This window comes from Phocoena phocoena, chromosome 4 (genome assembly GCF_963924675.1).
Source record: "Phocoena phocoena chromosome 4, mPhoPho1.1, whole genome shotgun sequence".
Taxonomy (NCBI): domain Eukaryota; kingdom Metazoa; phylum Chordata; class Mammalia; order Artiodactyla; family Phocoenidae; genus Phocoena; species Phocoena phocoena.
The window spans coordinates 98,095,438-98,116,251 of NC_089222.1; the positions used below are offsets into that span (position 1 = coordinate 98,095,438).

The following is a 20,814-nucleotide window of genomic DNA, read 5'->3' on the forward strand; positions in this document are numbered from 1 at the left end:
TCACTAGGGAAATGCAAATCAAAACCACAATGAGGTATCACCACACACTGGTCAGAATGGCCATCATCAAAAAACCTACAAACAGGGCTTCCCTGGTGGCACAGTGGTTGAGAATCTGCCTGCCAATGCAGGGGAGACGGGTTCAAGCCCTGGTCTGGGAAGATCCCACATGCCGCAGAGCAACTAGGCCCATGAGCCACAACTACTGAGCCTGCGCGTCTGGGGCCTGTGCTCTGCAACAAGAGAGGCCACAACAGTGACAGGCCCGCGCACCGCGATGAAGAGTGGCCCCCGCTTGCCGCAACTAGAGAAAGCCCTCGCACAGAAACGAAGACCCAACACAGCCAAAAATTAATAAATTAATTTAAAAAAAATCTATGAGCAATAAATGCTGGAGAGGGTATGGAGAAAAAGAAACCCTCTTGCACTGTTGGTGGGAATGTAAACTGATACAGCCACTATGGAGAACAGTATGGAGGTTCCTTAAAAAACTAAAAATAGAACTACCATACAACCCAACAGTCCCACTAATGGGCATATACCCTGAGAAAACCATAATTCAAAAACTCATGTACCACAATATTCACTGCAGCACTATTTACAATAGCCAGGACATGGAAGCAACCTAAGTGTCCATCGACATATGAATGGATAAAGAAGATGTGGCACATATATACAATGGAATATTACTCAGCCCTAAAAAGAAACGAAATTTATTTGTAGTGAAGTGGATGGACCTAGTCTGTCATACAGAGTGAAGTAACTCAGAAAAAGAAGAACAAATACCATATGCTGACACATATATATGGAATCTAAAAAAAAAAAAGGTTCTGAAGAACCTAGGGGCAGGACAGGAATAAAGATGCAGACCTAGCCTGTCATACAGAGTGAAGTAACTCAAACAGAAAAACAAATACTATATGTTAACACATACATATGGAATCTAAAACAAAAAGGTTCTTAAGAGCTTAGGGGCAGGACAGGAATAAAGATGCAGAGGAGATATGGGGACCTATGTATACGTATAGCTGATTCACCTTGCTATAAAGCAGAAAATAACACAACATTGTAAAGCAATTATACTCCAATAAAGATGTTAAAAAGTTTTTAAAATAAATAAATGAAAACCCTGCATGTTTTAATCCCCATATCACAAAGTTTGGAAAAGCAAAGACAATAAGAGTACAATGGTTAAAAGCGTCATTGCTCTTAACTGAAAAATAAGAAAATAATTATCTCTTGGGGTTTGTGTGTATTACTTTTCCTATGTAGTATCTGGTACATAGTAGGCACTCAAAAAATGTTCACATTGTAATGCTAGAATCTGTCTTCCTTACAGATTCCAGCAGTACCTCAATGGTCAAAAATCTGACTCCTTGAGCACCAGAAACTTCTGTTATTGCTCACTTGGTATCCTCTGTACCAAATTAAGAGCTGTCATCCTTCTGTTTTTCACTTTTTTCTAAAGTATTTTTTGTGTTTTGCACTCTTAGTCAATTACAAACTTTTTAAAAACAGGAATTATCTCCCAAAAGTCTTTCACAATTTTGAAACTCAATCAATTCTATCAGCTGACTCAAGCTGGTTTTACATTCAAAATTACTTTCCTGCTAAGTCTGCTACTGAAAGGAACTCTTCGTTTCAGACAAACAGCAAATAGCTTTACTGTTTGAACTTAAAAGGGTTTGCTCTGCTTGAGTATTCTATGGATGAAATTTGTCAAATATTGCATAGTAATTTAGTGCATAATTCTTAAGGACAGAATCAAACATAACTGCAAGGGATATGGGCTTATTTTGTCTTTTGTTTTTTTTAACATAAAGGGTTAAGGGCCTGGCCCATATAAATCTAGTTTATAGAAGGACACTACCATGCCCCTATTCAGAATATATCGTGGCTTCCTATGATCCACAGAAGACCCAAGTTCCAGGAGATATAACCAGGAACTTCTTGCAACAAAATATTTTCATGCACATCTGCTCCCATAGCTTATCTAGTAGTTCTCAAATGTCAGTGGGCACAGGATTCACCTCAGGAACTTATTATAAATACCTCTCTGGAACCCCTCAAAAAGGGATTCAGTAGCTAGAATGGAACAAGAAGTCTGCACTTTAAACAAACTTTCCCCAGTGTAGCTCTATCATGTGATTCTGACATGGGTAGCTCAAACCCCACAACGAAGAACACTGCCTAAGTCTATGGCTATACCCAGGGTTGGGATAATAAGGAATAAAAAGGAATTTATTCTGCGCTCTCAGGAAGTAGCTAAACATTTGAAGGAAACTGAGGCTCCTTGTTACTGGAATTAGCCTGGGTCCACCACATACCTCTTTTCCTGTATGTCCATCAGCAACCTGCCCAGCTATTTCTATTAATTTGGAGTTTTTAAAAGACAACAATCTTTTTTATTAACTTAACCCTTTTCTTCTAGAAAACAATTAGACAAGCCGTTTGAACAGTAGAATTAAAGGAATTTTTCTTTCCTGAAGCTTCTTCTAGAACATATGTCCATTCACTGTCATGATTTCAAAACAGAATCAGGAAGAATGTCGGTATGACAAGAAAATTGTTTGTTTCCTACCACTTAACATTATTTCTGTTTTCTGTTTGTTTCTTTTCCCCCCTACACAGCTATGAGTTCCAGGTGAAACCCAAAAACCCACTTGGTGAAGGCCCACCCAGCAACACGGTGGCATTCAGTACTGAATCAGGTAATCACATCAGCAGTAATTCCTAACAAGGATATAAAGGGTCACCATGTTTTGCATAGCTTGTTTGAAACCTAGCTAAACACTGGGTAAAGCATTTGATTTAAAAAAAACCATCCATTTGAAAAAGCAAACTGATGAAGGTACCCTTAAGGAAACACCCCTTGGGTTTTTCCTCATTTATCTTGATGTCAGAAAAACATTAGGCATATCAGTTTAAAAGAAAAAACGCATATAGTCAGTCTATACTCAATAGTGCATGAATGCTCCTCTCTATGCCTAGAATCTGTGCCTAGAATCAGAATCAGACGCTCAGCCACAGTATCCAGAAAGGGAATTCATGTGAGTTTTTTATGATGAACAGCCGTGAAATTTTCTAATTTGGCCTAAGTTTCAATTCCTTAATGAGATACATCTGTACTCACAGCATTAGTGTATAATTTTGTACACCAAATGCAGTTCATGGCATCTTGGTGATTTTATCATCAATAGTTTTTTTTATGAAACTAAAAGAGGAAGATTTTAAAATGGAAGTAAAATCTAGAACAGCAATGAAAACTAGTAACTACACAAATCACATATAAAAGATACAGCTGAGTACGTGGCGGAGGAGATTCTCCACTGGAGAACAATTCCCAAAACAAAATATACAATTTTCAAATTTGGACTTTAGTAAGAGTGTACCGTTTTGCAAGATTCCTTAACAACTGTAAGCACCCATCTTCTTCACTATGTCACTGGAACACTGGGACTTACCTAATAACCTCTGACTCTGTCTTTGCTGTTTCTCCTTAGCTGACCCAAGAGTGAGTGAGCCAGTTTCTGGTAAGTACCTACCTGGATGAGAACACAACTACACGCTTTCCTACAGTGATTCAACTAAACGGGCGTGGTAGAATTTTAGTCATGATTTCACTTTAGTCCATTTAGTCTTCTTAGAATATCAATCAGGTATGAATGCTTACCTAAAACATTCAGTAACATTGACAGCCTATGTTGTTTCAGGAACAAGTTGAATATTTTAAAACCTGCTTTCCATTCTTGTAACAGACTAGCTCAACTTTTCTGTTTAATAATTAAGTCAAGATACAGGACCCTCACTTCCACTTTTAATAACAAGTCACATTAAAGCAACTGTTTAAATTGTATAATATGCTGCAAAAAAAGAAACCTAAATTTGCTCCTAAAGGGATGCTGTTCTACATTGAGCACTGCAGAGGCTAGTCAACTCTGACACATACTGCTCCAAGATTTACCTCATCATTGATGGAAATTTAATTGGGGGTTTACTCCTATATTTTTGGCTCCAATATTTAGCACTGGAGAAAACCAGCTATCAGCAGGTTGACAATGAACTTGGCAAACTGGTTTTTTAAAAGCTTTTAAGACAACTCTTCAGGACCGAAAGTCAAATACTAAACTCAAACCATGTGCTTTCCTTATGCAGCAGGAAGAGATGCCATCTGGACTGAAAGACCCTTTAATTCAGACTCTTACTCAGAATGTAAGGGCAAACAGTATGTCAAAAGGACGTGGTATAAAAAGTTTGTAGGGGTGCAGCTGTGCAACTCTCTCAGATACAAGATTTATCTGAGTGACTCCCTCACAGGTAAGCACGGCCATCAGTTCTGTTTTGAGGATTATCCTTCAGGAAATGCTTTGCAGCATTCTGTAACTTAGCCTTTTCTATGGACAGTCCCAGACACGAAGGTGTGATGTAAATACAAGTTTCCTTTCTGAGCAAGATGTTATTGGAATCTTAGGATTTGAGACATGCTATAAGAAGGTAAATAATTAAAATGCAATCTGAAACGGTGCCATCGTGGCAAACCTGAATGTAGAAAAACTAGTCACATCCGAGCTCAATTTTGTTACAGCCAACCCAGGATAAAAAGCCTACTGGTAGTAAAAAGAGTATCTAACAATAATCATGGAAGGAGTATGACGTATTTAAGATTTTAAGTCTGTCAGAGACAAGAGCAAGATTAAAACACTGAGCCAGAAGGGCTATAACCCCTTGCTCCAGACTCAGTGGGTTCATATTCATACAGCAAAAATTTTAAATAAGATTGGCCCAACATAGAAAGGTAGACATTTGCTCAATCATTCAACAGAACTATCTGCTTTGTTCAGACATTGTTCCAGGTGCTGGGGACAAAGCAGGAAATAAGACACGTTCCTGCTCTTTGTAGCTTACAATCTAGCAGGGAGAGACAGAAAGCAAACATGTAAATAAGAATTTCATATAGTGCTCTGAAGAAAAAAAAAGGGTGAAAGAAAATGGCTGAATGGAATGAAAATGGAGGAAAACAATGGCTGAATGAAAACTCTTTTAGTTAGAATGGTTACGAAAAGCACCCCCCTCAAAAGGTAGCACTTGTGCCGAGAAGAAAACTATGAGAAGGAACCAACCACGCAAAGATCGAGGGATAAAGAACCAGAGGTAGAGGGAAGAGAAACGCAAAGACCTGCAGCAGAAAATGCCTCGCCGGTTCCACTAGTGTGGCTGAGGCTTAGTAAGGGGAAGATCAGGCAGCATGAAACCGTGCGGAGCTAGGAAACCAGGTAAGGACTCCCGGGTTTTATTCTGAGTATAACAGAAGACTGCTGGAGAGATTGATGGAGGGGCGTAACACTATCTGAGTTGCGTTTTTAAAAGATGACTAATCTGTGAAAGGAGGAGGGGAGGAAAAATAGGGAAAAGCAAGAGTGAAAGCAGGGACGCCAGCTGGGAGACGACTCCATAGTTCAATCAAGGAACACTGGTGGCTCGAACTGGAAAGAAAGGGGGGAGAAGTACAAGAACAAGGAAGACAGATTATTTGAAACAATTTGATTATTTCAGAGTCCTCCCATATCAAAGGCAGCAATACTTCATGATCCTTTTAATTTGTTTTTTCAGGAAAATTTTATAACATAGGTGATCAGAGAGGCCATGGAGAAGATCACTGCCAGTTCGTAGACTCATTTTTAGATGGACGCACAGGACAGCAACTCTCTTCTGACCAGTTACCCACCAAAGAAGGTATGTTTTCTGAGCCTCCTCGTAAGTAAGAGGCTTTTACAAATTAACCCAAAAAACATTCAAGCTGAGAAAATCAATCACTTTAAAAATAATTCTGTAGTACTACTACTCTATCTGCCTAGGAAAAAGGACTTCCCACATAAGACCTTAACATGAAGACTTTAATAGAAGTTTCTTCACTTTCCTCCCATTCCTTAAGACTCTGTTCCTTAGAGCTGAGGGGAATTACAGAACATCTTATATAAATCCATTCTACTTTAAGAAAACCTGAATTTTCAAAAGCAGCTATAAAAGAGCAGCTTAAAAACAGCTATAAAAAAGCAGCTTAATTTCCCCAGCTTAAATCATTCATGCACTACTTTTATGGTTTTTGTCATACCGAGCACACAGGCATTTTTTTTTATTCCTTTTTAAAAAATTTTAAAGAAATTCAAAGCTTTACTACTACTGTAGAAGGAAAAAAGAATGTTACTTGCCTTATAAATAATTCTATAAATACAATTAAAATAGAAGAATTCTGCTGAGAAATGACTAACCACTGTAACTTGCTACGGACACATTAGCACCAAGCTGTTTAGTAAGAATTGAAAAGACTGAAAATTAATTTAATCCCTGTCCAGGTAGGGTAAGAAAGGGTAAATTACACATCCATGTTACTCAGGAGTTACCAAGAGGGGTTTGTTAAATACTTAAAATTATTTGACTAGTCTTTTCAGCATCACATTTTGGTCACTGGCACTAAAAATACCAACCACACTAAAAGGTGACTTAATAAGATCTGTGAACTCATTATCAGAAAATTGAAACTGCTGCCTCACAGGAACCGGATATACCATATACTGTAAATTGTGTCTATTTCTGTAACATTTTACATTCACAGCAAAAATTTTAATCACTTAGTGTAGGGTCCTTGAAGGAAGATTTCATCAAACTTTAGTTCTGAGAAATCTAGCAATCTTAGACCAACCCTTCTTTTGTTTCCTAACATTTTAGTACAACACTCCTTTAACCAGGTAACTTTATAGACCACCACTAGGCTGTAAAGTACAGAAAGTACACTTTTACGTAGGTCAAAGTGTGTACTGAACTTGGTCAGTTATACTCAAACAAAACACGAAACCCCTCCAACTCCTGCCCCCTTTCAGGTTTCTCCCTCAAATACTACCAACCATCCCATCCTAGATTAAGGCAGATGTCAAGGAGTTTCAAGTGTCCCTGATGTTCAGCTAGCCATTACCACCTCAGGAAAGACACCAGGGCCTCTCTTACTATCCTTTTTCTAAAATACTCTGCTTCACCTAGAGTAAGCTTCAGGCATTCAACGACACACTTCAACCTATGAGCACTGAGGACAAAAATATATCATACCAGCTATTAAAATTAATTATTTTCTCTCAGGCTATTTCAGAGCAGTTCGCCAGGAACCTGTCCAATTTGGAGAAATTGGTGGTCACACCCAAATCAATTATGTCCAGTGGTATGAATGTGGGACCACAATTCCTGGAAAATGGTAGATGCTGCAATCACGTTCAGAAGTGCCTTCTGTTTCATCATGGCAAAAAATAATTGGAAACAGTATGGTGTTTGTCACATGCATTTAAAGCTCTTATGTTTACTATGTATAAAAGTTTAAAATCTAATTAATAGCAATATTAGATGTTTACTAGGAAGATTGCTAAGAATATTTATCAGGTTTTACAAAGTCATTTAAAGAAAGCAAAATATTGACATTAACAGAATAACATTTTTGGGGAAGCTGGCTCCCTATTCATGGTATTTTAAGAGATCATTTGTATATTATTTATCACACTGTTGTAATGATGTTTTGAGATACTTTTATAACAAAATTAACATCAAAAAACTAATATACTTTTTAAAAAATACTTACTATTATTCTGTATTCTTCCTACTGGTGAGTTAATTCCATAAACCTCTACTTGGTTTAACTTATTAGATCAAATTATCTTCAGCATATATATCTGGGGGAAAAAGGTGCTAATATTCACGTTTATTTAAACTTCAACTTTTTAGCAACAGCTGAGTATCTTTTCTGAAGCGTTTAAATAGTTAACCATTCATGACAGTATACATTTCCTCAAATATCTGCGAATTATTGAAAAGATTTTGTTTGAATCAGTAAATTTCATTTCAGTTATAAACAGAATTGAGAATTATATATAGCGTTTCAAAATACATATTTTTTTCTTTCTCTGCCCATAAACATGTTACAATGTCTGAATGTTATTTGTCAAACTATCCCTTTAAGCAGTTGTGTTCCTACTGTTTTTAATATAATTCTAATCAAGCTGTATACAGAGACTGACTGTAAAGTCTAAGCACAAAAGGATAATGCATGATGAGATCCCTGCCATTTTATAGGATATTTACTATATGTTTACACAGAAGCTCTCTAGGGAATGAATGTATCAGAGGCTGTTTTCGTAATTCTGTCTAACCCAACCTGTAATGAAAATCTCATTTTTATGTTAAAAAAAAAAAAAAAAAAGTATTTTTCTCCTTCATTTGGGGAGGGAGATGGGAATGCTGCATTGTTGCCCTCATCCTTAAAGGACCTTTCTGTGCTTACCACCTTTCACCATGCTTCAGTTTTATCAATACTTCATTTTATATTTTTCAAACAAGTATAAACTCTGCAATAAAGAGATGTAGTTTTTTTAAGACCGAGTTCTTCATTTCTGAATGAATGGTTCATTTCTATAAGGAAAATCACAAGTTATTTAGGGTCTACCAAACCCCCCCTTGTATCTTTTAATACTGAATCTATTGTGTTTATTTATATATAATAATATTATATAATGTTTCACAAGAAAGGCATAAAAGATAAAAGGTCTATACTTCATTTTAAGACCAAAACATCAATAAGGATTTGTGTTTTTTCTCATTTATATATATATATATATATATATATACACACACACATATAGTGTCAATGACTAAATTAAATTACAAGACCACTAATGGATTCAATCATCTTTCTTTATTAACCTATCAATCAATGTTTGTTTGTTTGTTTGTTACATTTATACATAATATCTAGTCTTCGCAAAGGGATCTACTTTAGTACATCATGTTAATAGTAAAAAGCCAAGTAAGATGGCTGAACTTCAACCTAGCATTTTAATATCCTCTGGACAAGGCAAGCTAGAAAGTCAATCACTTTGCACACGTGTAAGAGTAGTGTTCCAAAATAACTAGGGAGCTGCTACAATTTTAAGCAGGGGAGGAAAAAAACTTTCATTTTGGTCTTTTTTCTTCCAGCAAATTAACTTTCAATTAACAGCAACAATGATATCATAAAAAAATGCTCTGCTTTTTAAACTTGTGAACTTCAATACAAATTAAAAGAGTAGTATTGGAGTCTTTTGGGAGGCAAACAGCTAGCAGCTACATTCATCAGTGTAACTGAGCCTCCTTATCGATAACCTGGTCCAGGTTGGGTATAGCCCTGACCAAAGGGAGGACGGCTACGTGCATAAGGGTTAGACCCACTCGGAAGAGGGGTCATGGTACTCCCAGGAGGTGGAGTGAAACCTGGTCTTGGTTGATAGGCCCCGGGTTGGCTTGGAGCCATTCCAGGTTGTGAGGCAGGGGCCACAGTGTAATTAGTGGGCTGAGAAGTTTGGGTAGTGTAGGTCTGTGGAGGGTAACTGCTCGCCTGGTACTGCTGTGGCGGCTGAGCAGCAAGTTGCTGAGGCTGACCAGAGAAGGCAGGAGCCGGTGCCTGGGAAGCTGGCTGCTGGCCGTATCCCTGGAACTGCTGAGGTTGCTGGGGTCCAGTCTGCTGACTGTAGCCTGCTGAAAAGGCAAAACGTACATATCTTATTTTTCCTTTTGGTGACCAGTTTCCAGAGAATTAGTCTTACTGTTATGGACCAAAAAAATGAGAAATTTAACAAACTTAATCCTAAGTATTTATGCAACAAGTAGAGTCTATATTTCAAGACCACATAGTATCCAAGAAGCACTTTCTAGACAATTTTGTAAACCCTCTAAAATTAAAACCACTACATATACTTCTTCTACTTCAACTCCTCCTATACTGTATAATCCCTGAGAGCAAATTCCTGTTCTAGCATAACTCCCAGTATAGAGTAGATGTTCAAATGATAAATGCAGGAATTAATGCAAAAGCTAGTCATTAACCTGGTTCTGAGGGGCCTGTTTAATAACAGTACCAAATAAAAACACATTTTATTTGTAGAGAATGAATATTTTTAAATGAAACAATGGTGCTACAAATACATCTTATTGTGCTAATGAGATGCTTTAAGGTTTATTCACTCTAAAAACTAAGCCATTTAAGAATAAACATTAAGTGCCAATATTCACAATCCTTAAAATCTTTCTTTTAGATTTGGTATCTGATGTAAAGGTTTTTGCCTTTACAATTCAAAATTCTGGCTTAGCAGTAACAATGTAACACACAGAAAGCATATCATATTGCCCCACAAAAATCAACATCTATATTCATTAGTTACTAGGATGTAAAGTCTTTTAAAATAAAAGGTCTGCTTCACTAAAAACTTTTATCTCTACCATGAAACACACCTGCAGCTACTTGCAATGAAACCTCTCCATTGACTGGAATCCTGTCAGCATTAAATACCAGATACATAAGAAAATTATTAAAATATATACAACCCTGAATTTAAAAAAATAAAAATAAAAAGGATTGAATGAATTTGAGTATATTCTGAACTCACCTTGAACCTGGGTTCAAAATTTACTCATGAAAGAAACCTTTCTGACACAGTCCATGAATAAAACTGGAAAAGGTCACAGAGGGAAACTGCCAAAGTGTCAGAGTGTCAAAGATGGTCCAATGTTACCACCACCACTTAGTCTCCAAGCAGAGTATTTACTTGACTATTTCCATATCTCCCAAATTCAAGTTAATAGGACTAGCAGGATCAGAAATACAGAGATAATAATTTGAAAAGAACTAAACTTTACTCAGTGAAGACCCTGACTAAAATCATTAAGAGCAAGCTTAATTTTTAATAAGTAAATCAAATATCTAATGCATTTTACTCATGGCAGTATCTAAATACTGAACTGAAGTCAATTCATGATGAAACCTTGACGTCATACAATTTCTCCTATCCTCTACATAAAATTTTTTTACTGTAAGTTTTTGGAGAAACAGAAGGACTCAGCTTTTATACTGAAAATATCTATTCAACTTAAGATTGTGAGCAAAAAAAAAAAAAAGCTGTCTTCTCATCCTGGCACGTGAAATCTAAACTGGCTTTTTAACAGCATCTGGGAACAACCTTATCTATTTTTCAAGAGAGGGAATAACCCCTAAGGGCCTAAGATGCGGTTTCATTAGCAACCTACTAGTCTTTGACCATAATATAGCAATACCTCTGTATGTATATACCCTCCTCCTCCCACCACCATCCCCCCTCCCTTGAAAAACAAAATAAATGAGTAACTTTGGTGCAAATTGCCAGAAATGGCAAGAAATGGAAATTCTGTGGTTCTTTGAATAAATGAATTTTAAAGAACAAGGAGTCATATGGTCCACAAAGCCTAAAATATTTACTATCTAGCTTTTTATGGCAGAAAAGTCTGCCAACTCCTGGTCATGGTTGGAGAATGTAGAATGATATAGGGAAGTCATTAACTACAAAGTCAAGGATACTGGGTTCTGGTCTGGTTCCCCCACTAAATGGCTGCATGTCCTTTGATGCATCACAACTCTCTGAACCCTAGTTGTCTCATTTATAAAATGAGTGGGTGGGACAAGATCAGTGGTCCCCAACCCTGGCTGCACTTTAGAATGATGTGCAAAGCATTTAAAATAAAAAAGCCTGAGTCCCATGCTCGACCAAATAAAACAAGATCGCTGGGAGTAGAGCCCAGGCACCTGTAACTTTCAAAAAACACCTCTCCAGGTGATTCTGAAGTATGGTGAAGACTGAAATCCCCTGGATTAGATAATTAGGTCTTTCCCACTCTAATATCTATTATTTCTACAAATTATATAATTTGTAACACAGATTTTCTTTAAAGGACTGCATGCTAAAAATAACCTTCCCCCAATATTATAGTCCAAGTTCAAATTCATTCCACCTATTTTATATAATTAAAAACTAGTAGTTACAGGTTAAATCACTCCACAGCAAATCCAATCCAAATAAAAATTGTTCTTTGTATTAAAATATGTCAGACTCCAATGGTAGAATTTTATGGTCTAATTCAGGGGGTCAGCAAACGTTTTTCTGTAAAGGACCAGATAGTAACTATTCTAGGCTTTGGGGGCCACATGGTTTCTGAAACATAACTGCAGGGATGGTGTTTTCACCATAAGTTCCAAGCAGATTTAAGGGGAAAAAAAGAGCACACACTTGCTTTAAGAATAGTTGTACCCTGTCATTTTTACTGAGGAAAATGATTAGGCTTTTTTGAGTGGGAGATCCTTAGGCTCACTGGCAGCAGTCTACTATATGGAGCTTTAATCTCAGACTTTTCGATGATACCTAAGTTAATGTTTATATTAAATGAGATAATGTGTACACAAGGGATTGCTAATGAGGTTGACTGTTTTCCCCCATGTTTACTGCATGTTCTTTGCTCATTTTTGTAGAGTTAATCTTACTACTTTTCTAAAATTACAGTTGAAATTTTGATATTTAAATCTTTGACTGTAAAACAAGAGTTGAACACAAAATTCTCAGATATAACAAATGTAAAAATTACCTGAATTATAACCACAGTATTCAAAGCTACACTGAGAGATTTTTATGTTCTTAGTTGCCTGAATTACGTTTTACACAATTCTACTTTTATGGCCTGTTTTTGGTATTCCTACATACTTTTGGGAGATTTAAAAACCTATGTAGCTTAATTTGGCTCTTATTTAATAAGACCACCTCTTTCCATGTTCCATGGAAAGTTCCATGAGGGAACTGTTAATGCTTTTATAGGTACTAAGAGTACACTGGGATAATGTGTTGCATATAATGGAGGAAAAAATGTTGCATTTTTGTAGCTCTACATCACCCAGCAGGTAAGTCATCACATCAGTAGGACGTAACTTTGTATTAAAAACTTTTTTATACTACAGGTTACTACTGAATCATCTACTATGATTTTAAGTTTTACCTGCCCACTGGAAAACTGAAATGGTGATTTACAGTAAAAATTTTTATGCAAAATATTTAAAAATAAATAAAACAAGTGTTATTCCCCCCCCCCAAGTAAATACTTAATACCTACTATAACAAATCAAGGAATTAGGGGGAAAGAATTAAAGTTTCTTGAGTACAGAGACAGCTCCCTCTGGACACCCGCTCACCTGCATACTGAATACCGTACTGCTGCGTCGGCTGGGGGGGCACCTGTGGCTGAGTGCCATAGCCAGCCTGCTGCGGGTACTGCTGGTACATCTGACCTAAAAGAGACAAGACAAGGCAAAGAGGCAGGTTTAATGCAGCAGAAGAGAAACGCTTTCAAAGCACATTTAATTCTCTCCCCATTCACACACATAAACACACTGAGAACCAAGACCCAAGAATGTGTTTGTTCCCCTCTGTCTATGAAGAAGAGAAGAATGAACAATTTAACAAGTGTGGCCACCCCGCTGTGGAATAACTGCAGAGAACTCTAATCGGCAGCAAATAACATGAGTGGTTACTTCAGAAATTCCAGAAAAACGAATGTTTTCAAACCCAACTGTCAACAGATGTGTACTACTAATGTTCAGTAAAAATCAATAAATAAAAATTTGAGGAAAGGGGCAAATACCATTAATAGCTCCTGTGATTTCCAAACGCGTAAGAGTTTACTGGTTCATGTCCTTATCATCGCTATTACTTTACAGTTGTTCTAATGGTGGATTTAGCTAGATCTAATGCCTAGAGAGCAATAAAACTTGCACTGTAATATCTAGCTAGTATTTAAATCCTTAAAACAACTTTATGTTGCTGAGTCTTTAAAAAATATTCAAACTGCCTGCTGTTAATCAAAAGACAACAGGTAAATAGCATGCTTTTGGCTGAAAAAGACAATGACTAAAAAAAAGTCAATGCATTATCTAGTGGCATTCAAACTGAGATGCAGGAGGCAGCTAGTGCTCACAGGCTGCGATCCCAGGATAGAACCCACGCTACTGGACTGGGTGCCCAGCTCTACGTACTGCAGCACTAAATGAGCTATGCCCTTATTGATAGCCAGATTATTTCCTAGCCAGCAGTGGTATGCTTTTTATGATAGAAATAAAATTTGCTTAACTATTTTTAAGCTATTAATCCTCTTCCCAAATACAACCAAAAACGGACAAAAAGTTTCTTAAATGCTTTCTTAATGGTTCAAGATTTATTGATAGCACAAAAGGTAGTACAGAAGTTAACCACCTTTTAGAAGATACTGCCTTAATCCTAGATTGCATTTCATAACTAAATTTTAGAACAGAAGTGGCCAGAATCTGGTACAGAAATATAATCAAAGGGGAGGAATATGCATAGCATTTGACAGTGGGTTCTAATTCCTAGAAATCAGAAGGATTAACTCTACAATACAAAAATGAGCAAAGAACACACAATGAATACATAGGGGAAAAAAAAAAATCAACCTCATTAGCAATCCTTTTTTCAGTACAGAAAGATTAAGCAACTTACCTGGGGTCAATACATCACAGCTAATAAGAACCATCACCAGAACCCAGGCATAACTCTAGAGCGTTAGCTTAAAAGGAGTTTTGTACATGTTACCTTGTTTAATATAAACATTAACTTAGTATCATCGAAAAGTCTGAGATTAAAGCTCCATGTAGTAGACTGCTGCCAGTGAGCCTAAGGATCTCCCACTCAAAAAAGCCTAATCATTTTCCTCAATAAAAAAATGACAGGGTACAACAATTCTTAAAGCAAGTGCACACTCTATTTTTTTCTTAATCTGCTTCGAACTCATTGTGAAAATGCCGACCCTGTGATTAAATACTATCTCTACAAAGTATTTCTTTTACTTATTTTAAATACACTTCATTCAAGTCCAAAACAGGACTCTCACTCTCTGTCACAGTATTCTGAAAATTAAGAAGTCTGTGTTCAGTTGTAAACAATGAAGAACTTGACATACTTGAAGAAGGAGAGAGCTACAGGATATATTAAGCGAAAAAGCAAGGTGCCAACAGAGTTTAGAGTAAGCTATGATCTGAGAGAAAAAAATATATAAGCTACGTTTTGTGTATTATATTTTCAGAAAGAGTCAATGGTAGAAAAAAGTAAAAGCAATAAAACATATTACCTAGGGAGAAAGAGAATAGGATGAAGCAAAGAGTAATGGTGAGGCCTCTAGGACTAAACTTTGTGACACAGATTGGTAGCCAGCCTCTATGATGACCCTCAATGACTCCTGCACATGTATAGCATATGATAAGGGGTTGGTATCCTTTATATTTTTAGAAATTAGAAAGATTAACTCCACAATACAAAAATTAGCAAAGACCAAGCAATAAACACATGAGTATTCACTCTCTTGTGTAGTCCCCTCACACTGAATAGGGCTGACCTCCGTATCATTAGAATATTGCAGAAATGACAATGACATTTCTGAGGACACGTCGTGAAAGACAGCCATCTCCTATTACTGTCTTGATCATTCACTCTGGTGGAAGCTGCCTGTCATGAGGTCACCCAAGCAGCCTATGAGATCCATGTGGTGAGTAAATGAAGCCTCCTGCCAACAACCATGTGAGGGAGTCATCTTCGAAGTGAATCCTTCAGTGCAGGTTAAGCTTCAGAAGACTGTAAGCTCATGAGAGACCCTGAGCCAAAACCACCAAGCTAAGCGTCTCCCTGATTCTGAAACTGTGAGATAATAACGGTTTGTTGTTTTAAGCATCTATGTTTTGGCGTAAATTGTTAACATAGCAACAGTTAATTAACATACATAGTTTTGACTTTAGAAACATGTAGGGTTGACAGCTATTAAAAAAAAAAAAAAAGACTTAAAGACACACAATTAAATGGAAAATGTGAACCTTGTTGTAAGACTCCTAATTTGAACAAGCCCCCAACTGTAATAAAGTAACTATGAGACAACTACAGAAATTCAAATATAATGTGTTGACATTAAGAATCACTTAAACCACATGGAAAAGAATATGAAAAAGAATATATATACATATAACTAAGTCACTCTGCTGTACAGCAGAAATTAACACAACATCGTAAATCAACCATATTCAGTAAAGTTTAAAAAAGAATCACAATATTGTTATGTATAATAATGATATGGTGATTACATTAAAAAGAAAAGAGTATCATTTAGACATGCATACTAAAATAACTGAGTGAAAAGAGGGGAGTGGAAGAGGCAAGATAGATGAAAAAAGAATGCTAAAATATTAGTAAGTGTTGAAGCCACATGACAGAAACATGAAGAGTTGATTATTCTATCTCTACTTCTGCATGTTTCAAAATTTACATAATAAAAGCTACTTTAAAAGTCTACTCAGCTTATCCATTTTATTGGCATATGATTTACAGATTTCAATTATATCCTTGTCACCTTTTTAGCTTGTCAAACAGCAATACTTCCTAGCCTTTGATGACTTTTAGTGCTCTTTTCTGTATCCTTGCCCCTTTTTTATTATGTTTTTGGCAACTACTCTAGTGCACATAGCTTTCCAGTAACAGAGGCACCTGCCTTAGGTGAAAAAGGATAATACTGTCCATTCTGTTTCTTTTCATGAAGCTTAATATTTTGTTGATCCTTTTAACTGAACAACATATTAAGACTAAAATCCTTGGGAAAAAAATGTACAAATCCAAGGTCCCTTTTATGGAATTTAAATAATAACTGAGAATTATTTATTTTAGATTATTATTTCATATTCTATTCTAAGAAATTGCTATTATTAATTATTAGTAGTAGATTTTTATGTTGATTATTCTGCTGAAATTATAACCAGCAGTTGATCTAACTAACTGGTGATGCCAGGGACTCATTATATATCATACGTCAAAAAGCATTCATTAAAGTAGCCTGTAATTCATCTTGGGAATCTGTAAATGACTGATACATTAATCTAGAGCTGTGCTATCCAATAGGCACTAGCCACATATGACCACTAATAAACACCTGAAATGTGGCCAGTCTTAACTGTGATATGCTGTACGTGTTTTGAAGTGTTTCAAATTGATGTCACACCCCAGATTTCCAATATACAGTATGAAAACCAGAATGTAGAACATTAATAACTTTTTAATAATGATACACTGGATATACTGGATTAAATAAAATGTATAATGGAAATTAATTTTACCATTAAAAAACTTTTTTAATGTGGCTAACAGAAAATTTTAAATTACATGTAGCTTCCATGGTATTTCTTTTAGACAACACTGATCTAGAGATTCACCTCCACAATGCTAATCTATTGACTGATGTCACATTAATAACTGTACAAATTCTTCATTACAATGTACATTACAATGTTTTAATGTACACTAAAAAGTAACGGCTTTAGGAAGGAATACAATTAATGCCACCCTAAAGAAATTCAATTCACACCAAATGGTGTCAACCTGATGCCTCTAGAAAAGGGAACTTGGTTGCTGGGGCTCAGAAGTGGGAAACAGCATTTTTTAATTTCCACTGTATATCCTTTTATATTACTAAAGTTTTACCTATTTGAAAATAAATTTTCCATTAAAACAAACCCCTGATAGAATAAGTTGAGATATTGTTAGCAGAACCTTAAATCCCATTCCTTTATAAGTGAACAGCAAACACTATTTGGTACAATTACCCTTCCAGCTGTCACCCTACAACAGTATACGTGGCTTAAAATAGGATTTTTTGTTTTTTCAAAACAGATGTTAGTTCATCTGACATAGCCATTAAACTCCCATCATATCCAAACTCTGCTTCTTCCTGTTTCAGACACATCTGCCTCAGTTCTAGCTTATGCCAGTTCTGGCAGTTGCACCTTGGTACAAAGGAAAGACTATGACTAAAGTTGGTTGAGAAGAGGCTTTAGCAGTAAGAAATTCTTCCCAAACCACTCATTTATCAGCAAAATGCCACCTGCTGGTCTCTACCACTAGCATTTATCCAATGGGACAAACCTAAAAGTACCACCACAGAATAATTAGAAATCTATTACAAAAGTGCTCGGTTCATTTTAGACTGTTTTGGGGGGTTTATTTGTTTGTTTTAATGTGATTAATAAACTCAGTCACTTGCTTATCGTGCTGAAAATACATCCTGTCATACCACCTGGCCCCTTTACGCAAATAGAGCACCACCTGGTGATTGTTTTAAAGTAAAACATAGGGCTTTAAAGGGCCTAACAAGCATGGGCAATTCAAAGAAATAACATTTTAACATCTAGAAGGAACCCTAGATGAGTAACCCCGAGGCGACGTTCTGCAGCGCTCCAAGGGTTTCAATGAGGCACCTCAGTGTCTGCTGTCCTGAGCTTGCGGCCCCTCAATCCCCTTCAACAATGGCAGTGACCCCTTATTTGTTTTAAATACTGAGCTTTTATGTTCTATTTCATTCAGGACTAAAGACCCTCTTTTAAAACCACTGATTTAGTCCAATTTTCACAAGTTACGGTGGGAGAATATAAAAACCCAGAGATTAAACTGCTCATCCAAGAACACATCATTTAGAGAAGAAAAGTTTGATTTAAAATACATTGCTTTTTCCACAAAAGACATATTGCTAAATGCACAAAAATATAAATGGCTATTTATCTTTCAAAAAAACTACTTAACTAATGTTATGCTTTACCTCTGTTTTTTAAATTACAAAAATAATACACAGTTGCAAGAGGGGAAGGGAGAAGGGAATAAAATAGCACCTAAATATTATGCTTTAAACATTTTTAGCTTTTTTTCCTTTTCAATAATCAGAAGCATACCTGACATTATTCTATTTGGTATTTTTAACCCAAAAGTATACTATGTCAGTACATCAAAAATTTTTACAACCGTGTTCATAGCATGAATGCACACGTAAGCTTTTCACCGTTACCAACAATGCCATAATAAACGTTTCTGCACATGTACCTTTCCGCACATGCGCTCTAAGCTCTATTTTACCTTCACTCTGACCTGCTTGAGTCTGAGCTCCTGTATATGGTGGCTGCTGTGGCTGAACTCCTGGTGGGTGAGCTGCAGAGGAGGAGGAAGCAATGCTGTCGGGAGTTCCTGAACGGTCTTCGGCAGGAGCACTGGGTGGCCCTGGGTGGTCATGAAAAGTCAGCTCAGTTTCTAATACAAGACCTGTCCCCAACAAGCTCAATAATAAGTTTGGTTAAGAGACTAAAAATAAAAGTACTATAGAATAAGCACAACCCAAATGCAGCCTTATATATTGATGTATATACTTTTTTCCTTTGCTCCAATCTCTCAAGAATCCAAAGCTACAACTGGAAATCCTTCCTTGTAAAGTGTGGAGTGCTACATTCCTGAGTCCTAAACTCCCCCTGCAAAAACCAAAACTCACCTCTGCGATAAAAGTATCCACCACTTTATGTAATCTATTCTTAGATCAATGAAAAGTATCATTTCATTCTTTTTTTTAAAAATTTATTTATTTATTTATTTATTTTTGGCTGTGTTAGGTCTTTTCGGCGAGCGGGGACTACTTTTCGTTGCAGTGCGCAGGCTTCTCGTGGTGGCTTCTCTTGTTGCAGAGTATGGGCTCTAGGTGCGTGGGCTTCAGTAGTTGTGGCTCGCAGGCTCTAGAGTGCAGGCTCAGTAGTGGTGGTGCGCAGACTTAGTTGCTTCGCGGCATGTGGGATCTTCCCAGACCAGGGCTCGAACCCGTGTCCCCTGCATTGGCAGGTGAATTCTTAACCACTGACCAGGGAAGCCCTCATTTCATTCTTCAATGGGCCTCCACTGCCCATAAATCAAGTTCAAGCCTCTAGCTTGGTATTCAAAGGTCCAAACATTTCTCACAATTCCTCTTCTCACATGCCCTTCAGTTAAACTAACCTATTCCCTATTCCCCCAATAGATCTAATACTTTCTCTGCCTCCATTTCATTAATCACTGTTCCCTTCACTGTCCCATTTTCACATATCTAGATAAACATTCCTTAAAACTCAGTTATAACTCCACACTTCTAGTAAGGCTTCTTCACCCATAAATACTTTTCTTCACTTGTGAACTTCTATGGAGTATACTTTTATTAAGACCCTTACCAACTTCTACTTTGTATTTCTGAAGAGGCCTCATCTTCCCTCTTAGACTTGGAGCTCTTTTGGCCAGGTCCCTTTCTGATTCCTTCCATCTGCCTCACAAGGCCTAGCTCTCTTACACATGGAACCATTCAAAATTCTTCTAAAATAATGAACAAAGAAGTAAATGGAGAGAATTTGCTACAGCTCCAATACTGTAACAGGCAAAAAAGACATTCTGAAGATAACTGTAGATTATAGATATGTTGACTTCTTTAAGTTCTTTTTGTTTGGGCAATATAGAAGAATGGTTAAAAACACAAGTTTTGGAGCCAGACTGTCTAGGTTCAATTCCCAATGCTGCCACTTAGTAGCTGTGTAACTCCGGGCATGTTACTTGATCTCTTTCTGTGCCTCAGTTTCCTCATCTGTACAAAAGAAATACTAATTCCTACTTCATAAGGTTACTGTAAGGATTGTGAGTTAATAAGAGCTTATAGCAAATACTTATAAAAGTGGTTATGGGGGAGGGGCAAGAAGTGTAGGGGATTAAGAGGTACAAACTATCAATACTATATATAAAATAAGTAAACTACAAGGATATATTATACAACACAGAGAATATAGCCAATATTTTATGACTATAAATGGAGTATAACCTTTAAAAATTGTGAATCACTATGTTGTACACCTGAAACTTTATATAATATTGTACCATCAACTATACCTCAACAAAAAATATTAAAAAAATACATTAAAACATTATTTAAATATATTAATATATTTAATATAAAATATATTAAAAATGAAAATTAAAAAATGATTATATAGCAAGAGCCTATAAAAGTGAATACCACTTAGAAAGCTCCACATAAGTACTTGCTATTACTAGCAGACTAATTTCCCTGAGGGCC

At 36.5% G+C, this 20,814-nt stretch overlaps 2 protein-coding genes across 4 annotated transcripts in view; one reads left to right on the forward strand and one right to left on the reverse strand.

Moving 5' to 3' along the window:
* ABI3BP (ABI family member 3 binding protein) overlaps positions 1-7,247 on the forward strand; it is a 216,487-nt gene extending 209,240 nt beyond the window's left edge. The window contains exons 64-68 of the mRNA XM_065875880.1: positions 2,632-2,711; positions 3,504-3,533; positions 4,156-4,317; positions 5,611-5,733; positions 7,132-7,247. Coding sequence (XP_065731952.1) covers positions 2,632-2,711; positions 3,504-3,533; positions 4,156-4,317; positions 5,611-5,733; positions 7,132-7,247 — 511 coding nt within the window. The remainder of the gene's footprint in view (positions 1-2,631; positions 2,712-3,503; positions 3,534-4,155; positions 4,318-5,610; positions 5,734-7,131) is intronic.
* Positions 7,248-8,709: 1,462 nt separating this feature from the next.
* The window catches only part of TFG (trafficking from ER to golgi regulator), a 42,855-nt gene continuing 30,750 nt past the window's right edge, over positions 8,710-20,814 (reverse strand). The window contains exons 6-8 of one of the 3 annotated variants that reach the window (XM_065876252.1): positions 18,816-18,956; positions 13,058-13,153; positions 8,710-9,549 (exon numbers count right to left, since the gene is read on the reverse strand). In XM_065876252.1, coding sequence (XP_065732324.1) covers positions 9,167-9,549; positions 13,058-13,153; positions 18,816-18,956 — 620 coding nt within the window. In that variant the 3' untranslated portion in view covers positions 8,710-9,166. The remainder of the gene's footprint in view (positions 9,550-13,057; positions 13,154-18,815; positions 18,957-20,814) is intronic. The other 2 variants (XM_065876253.1, XM_065876254.1) reach the window with 2 other exon arrangements.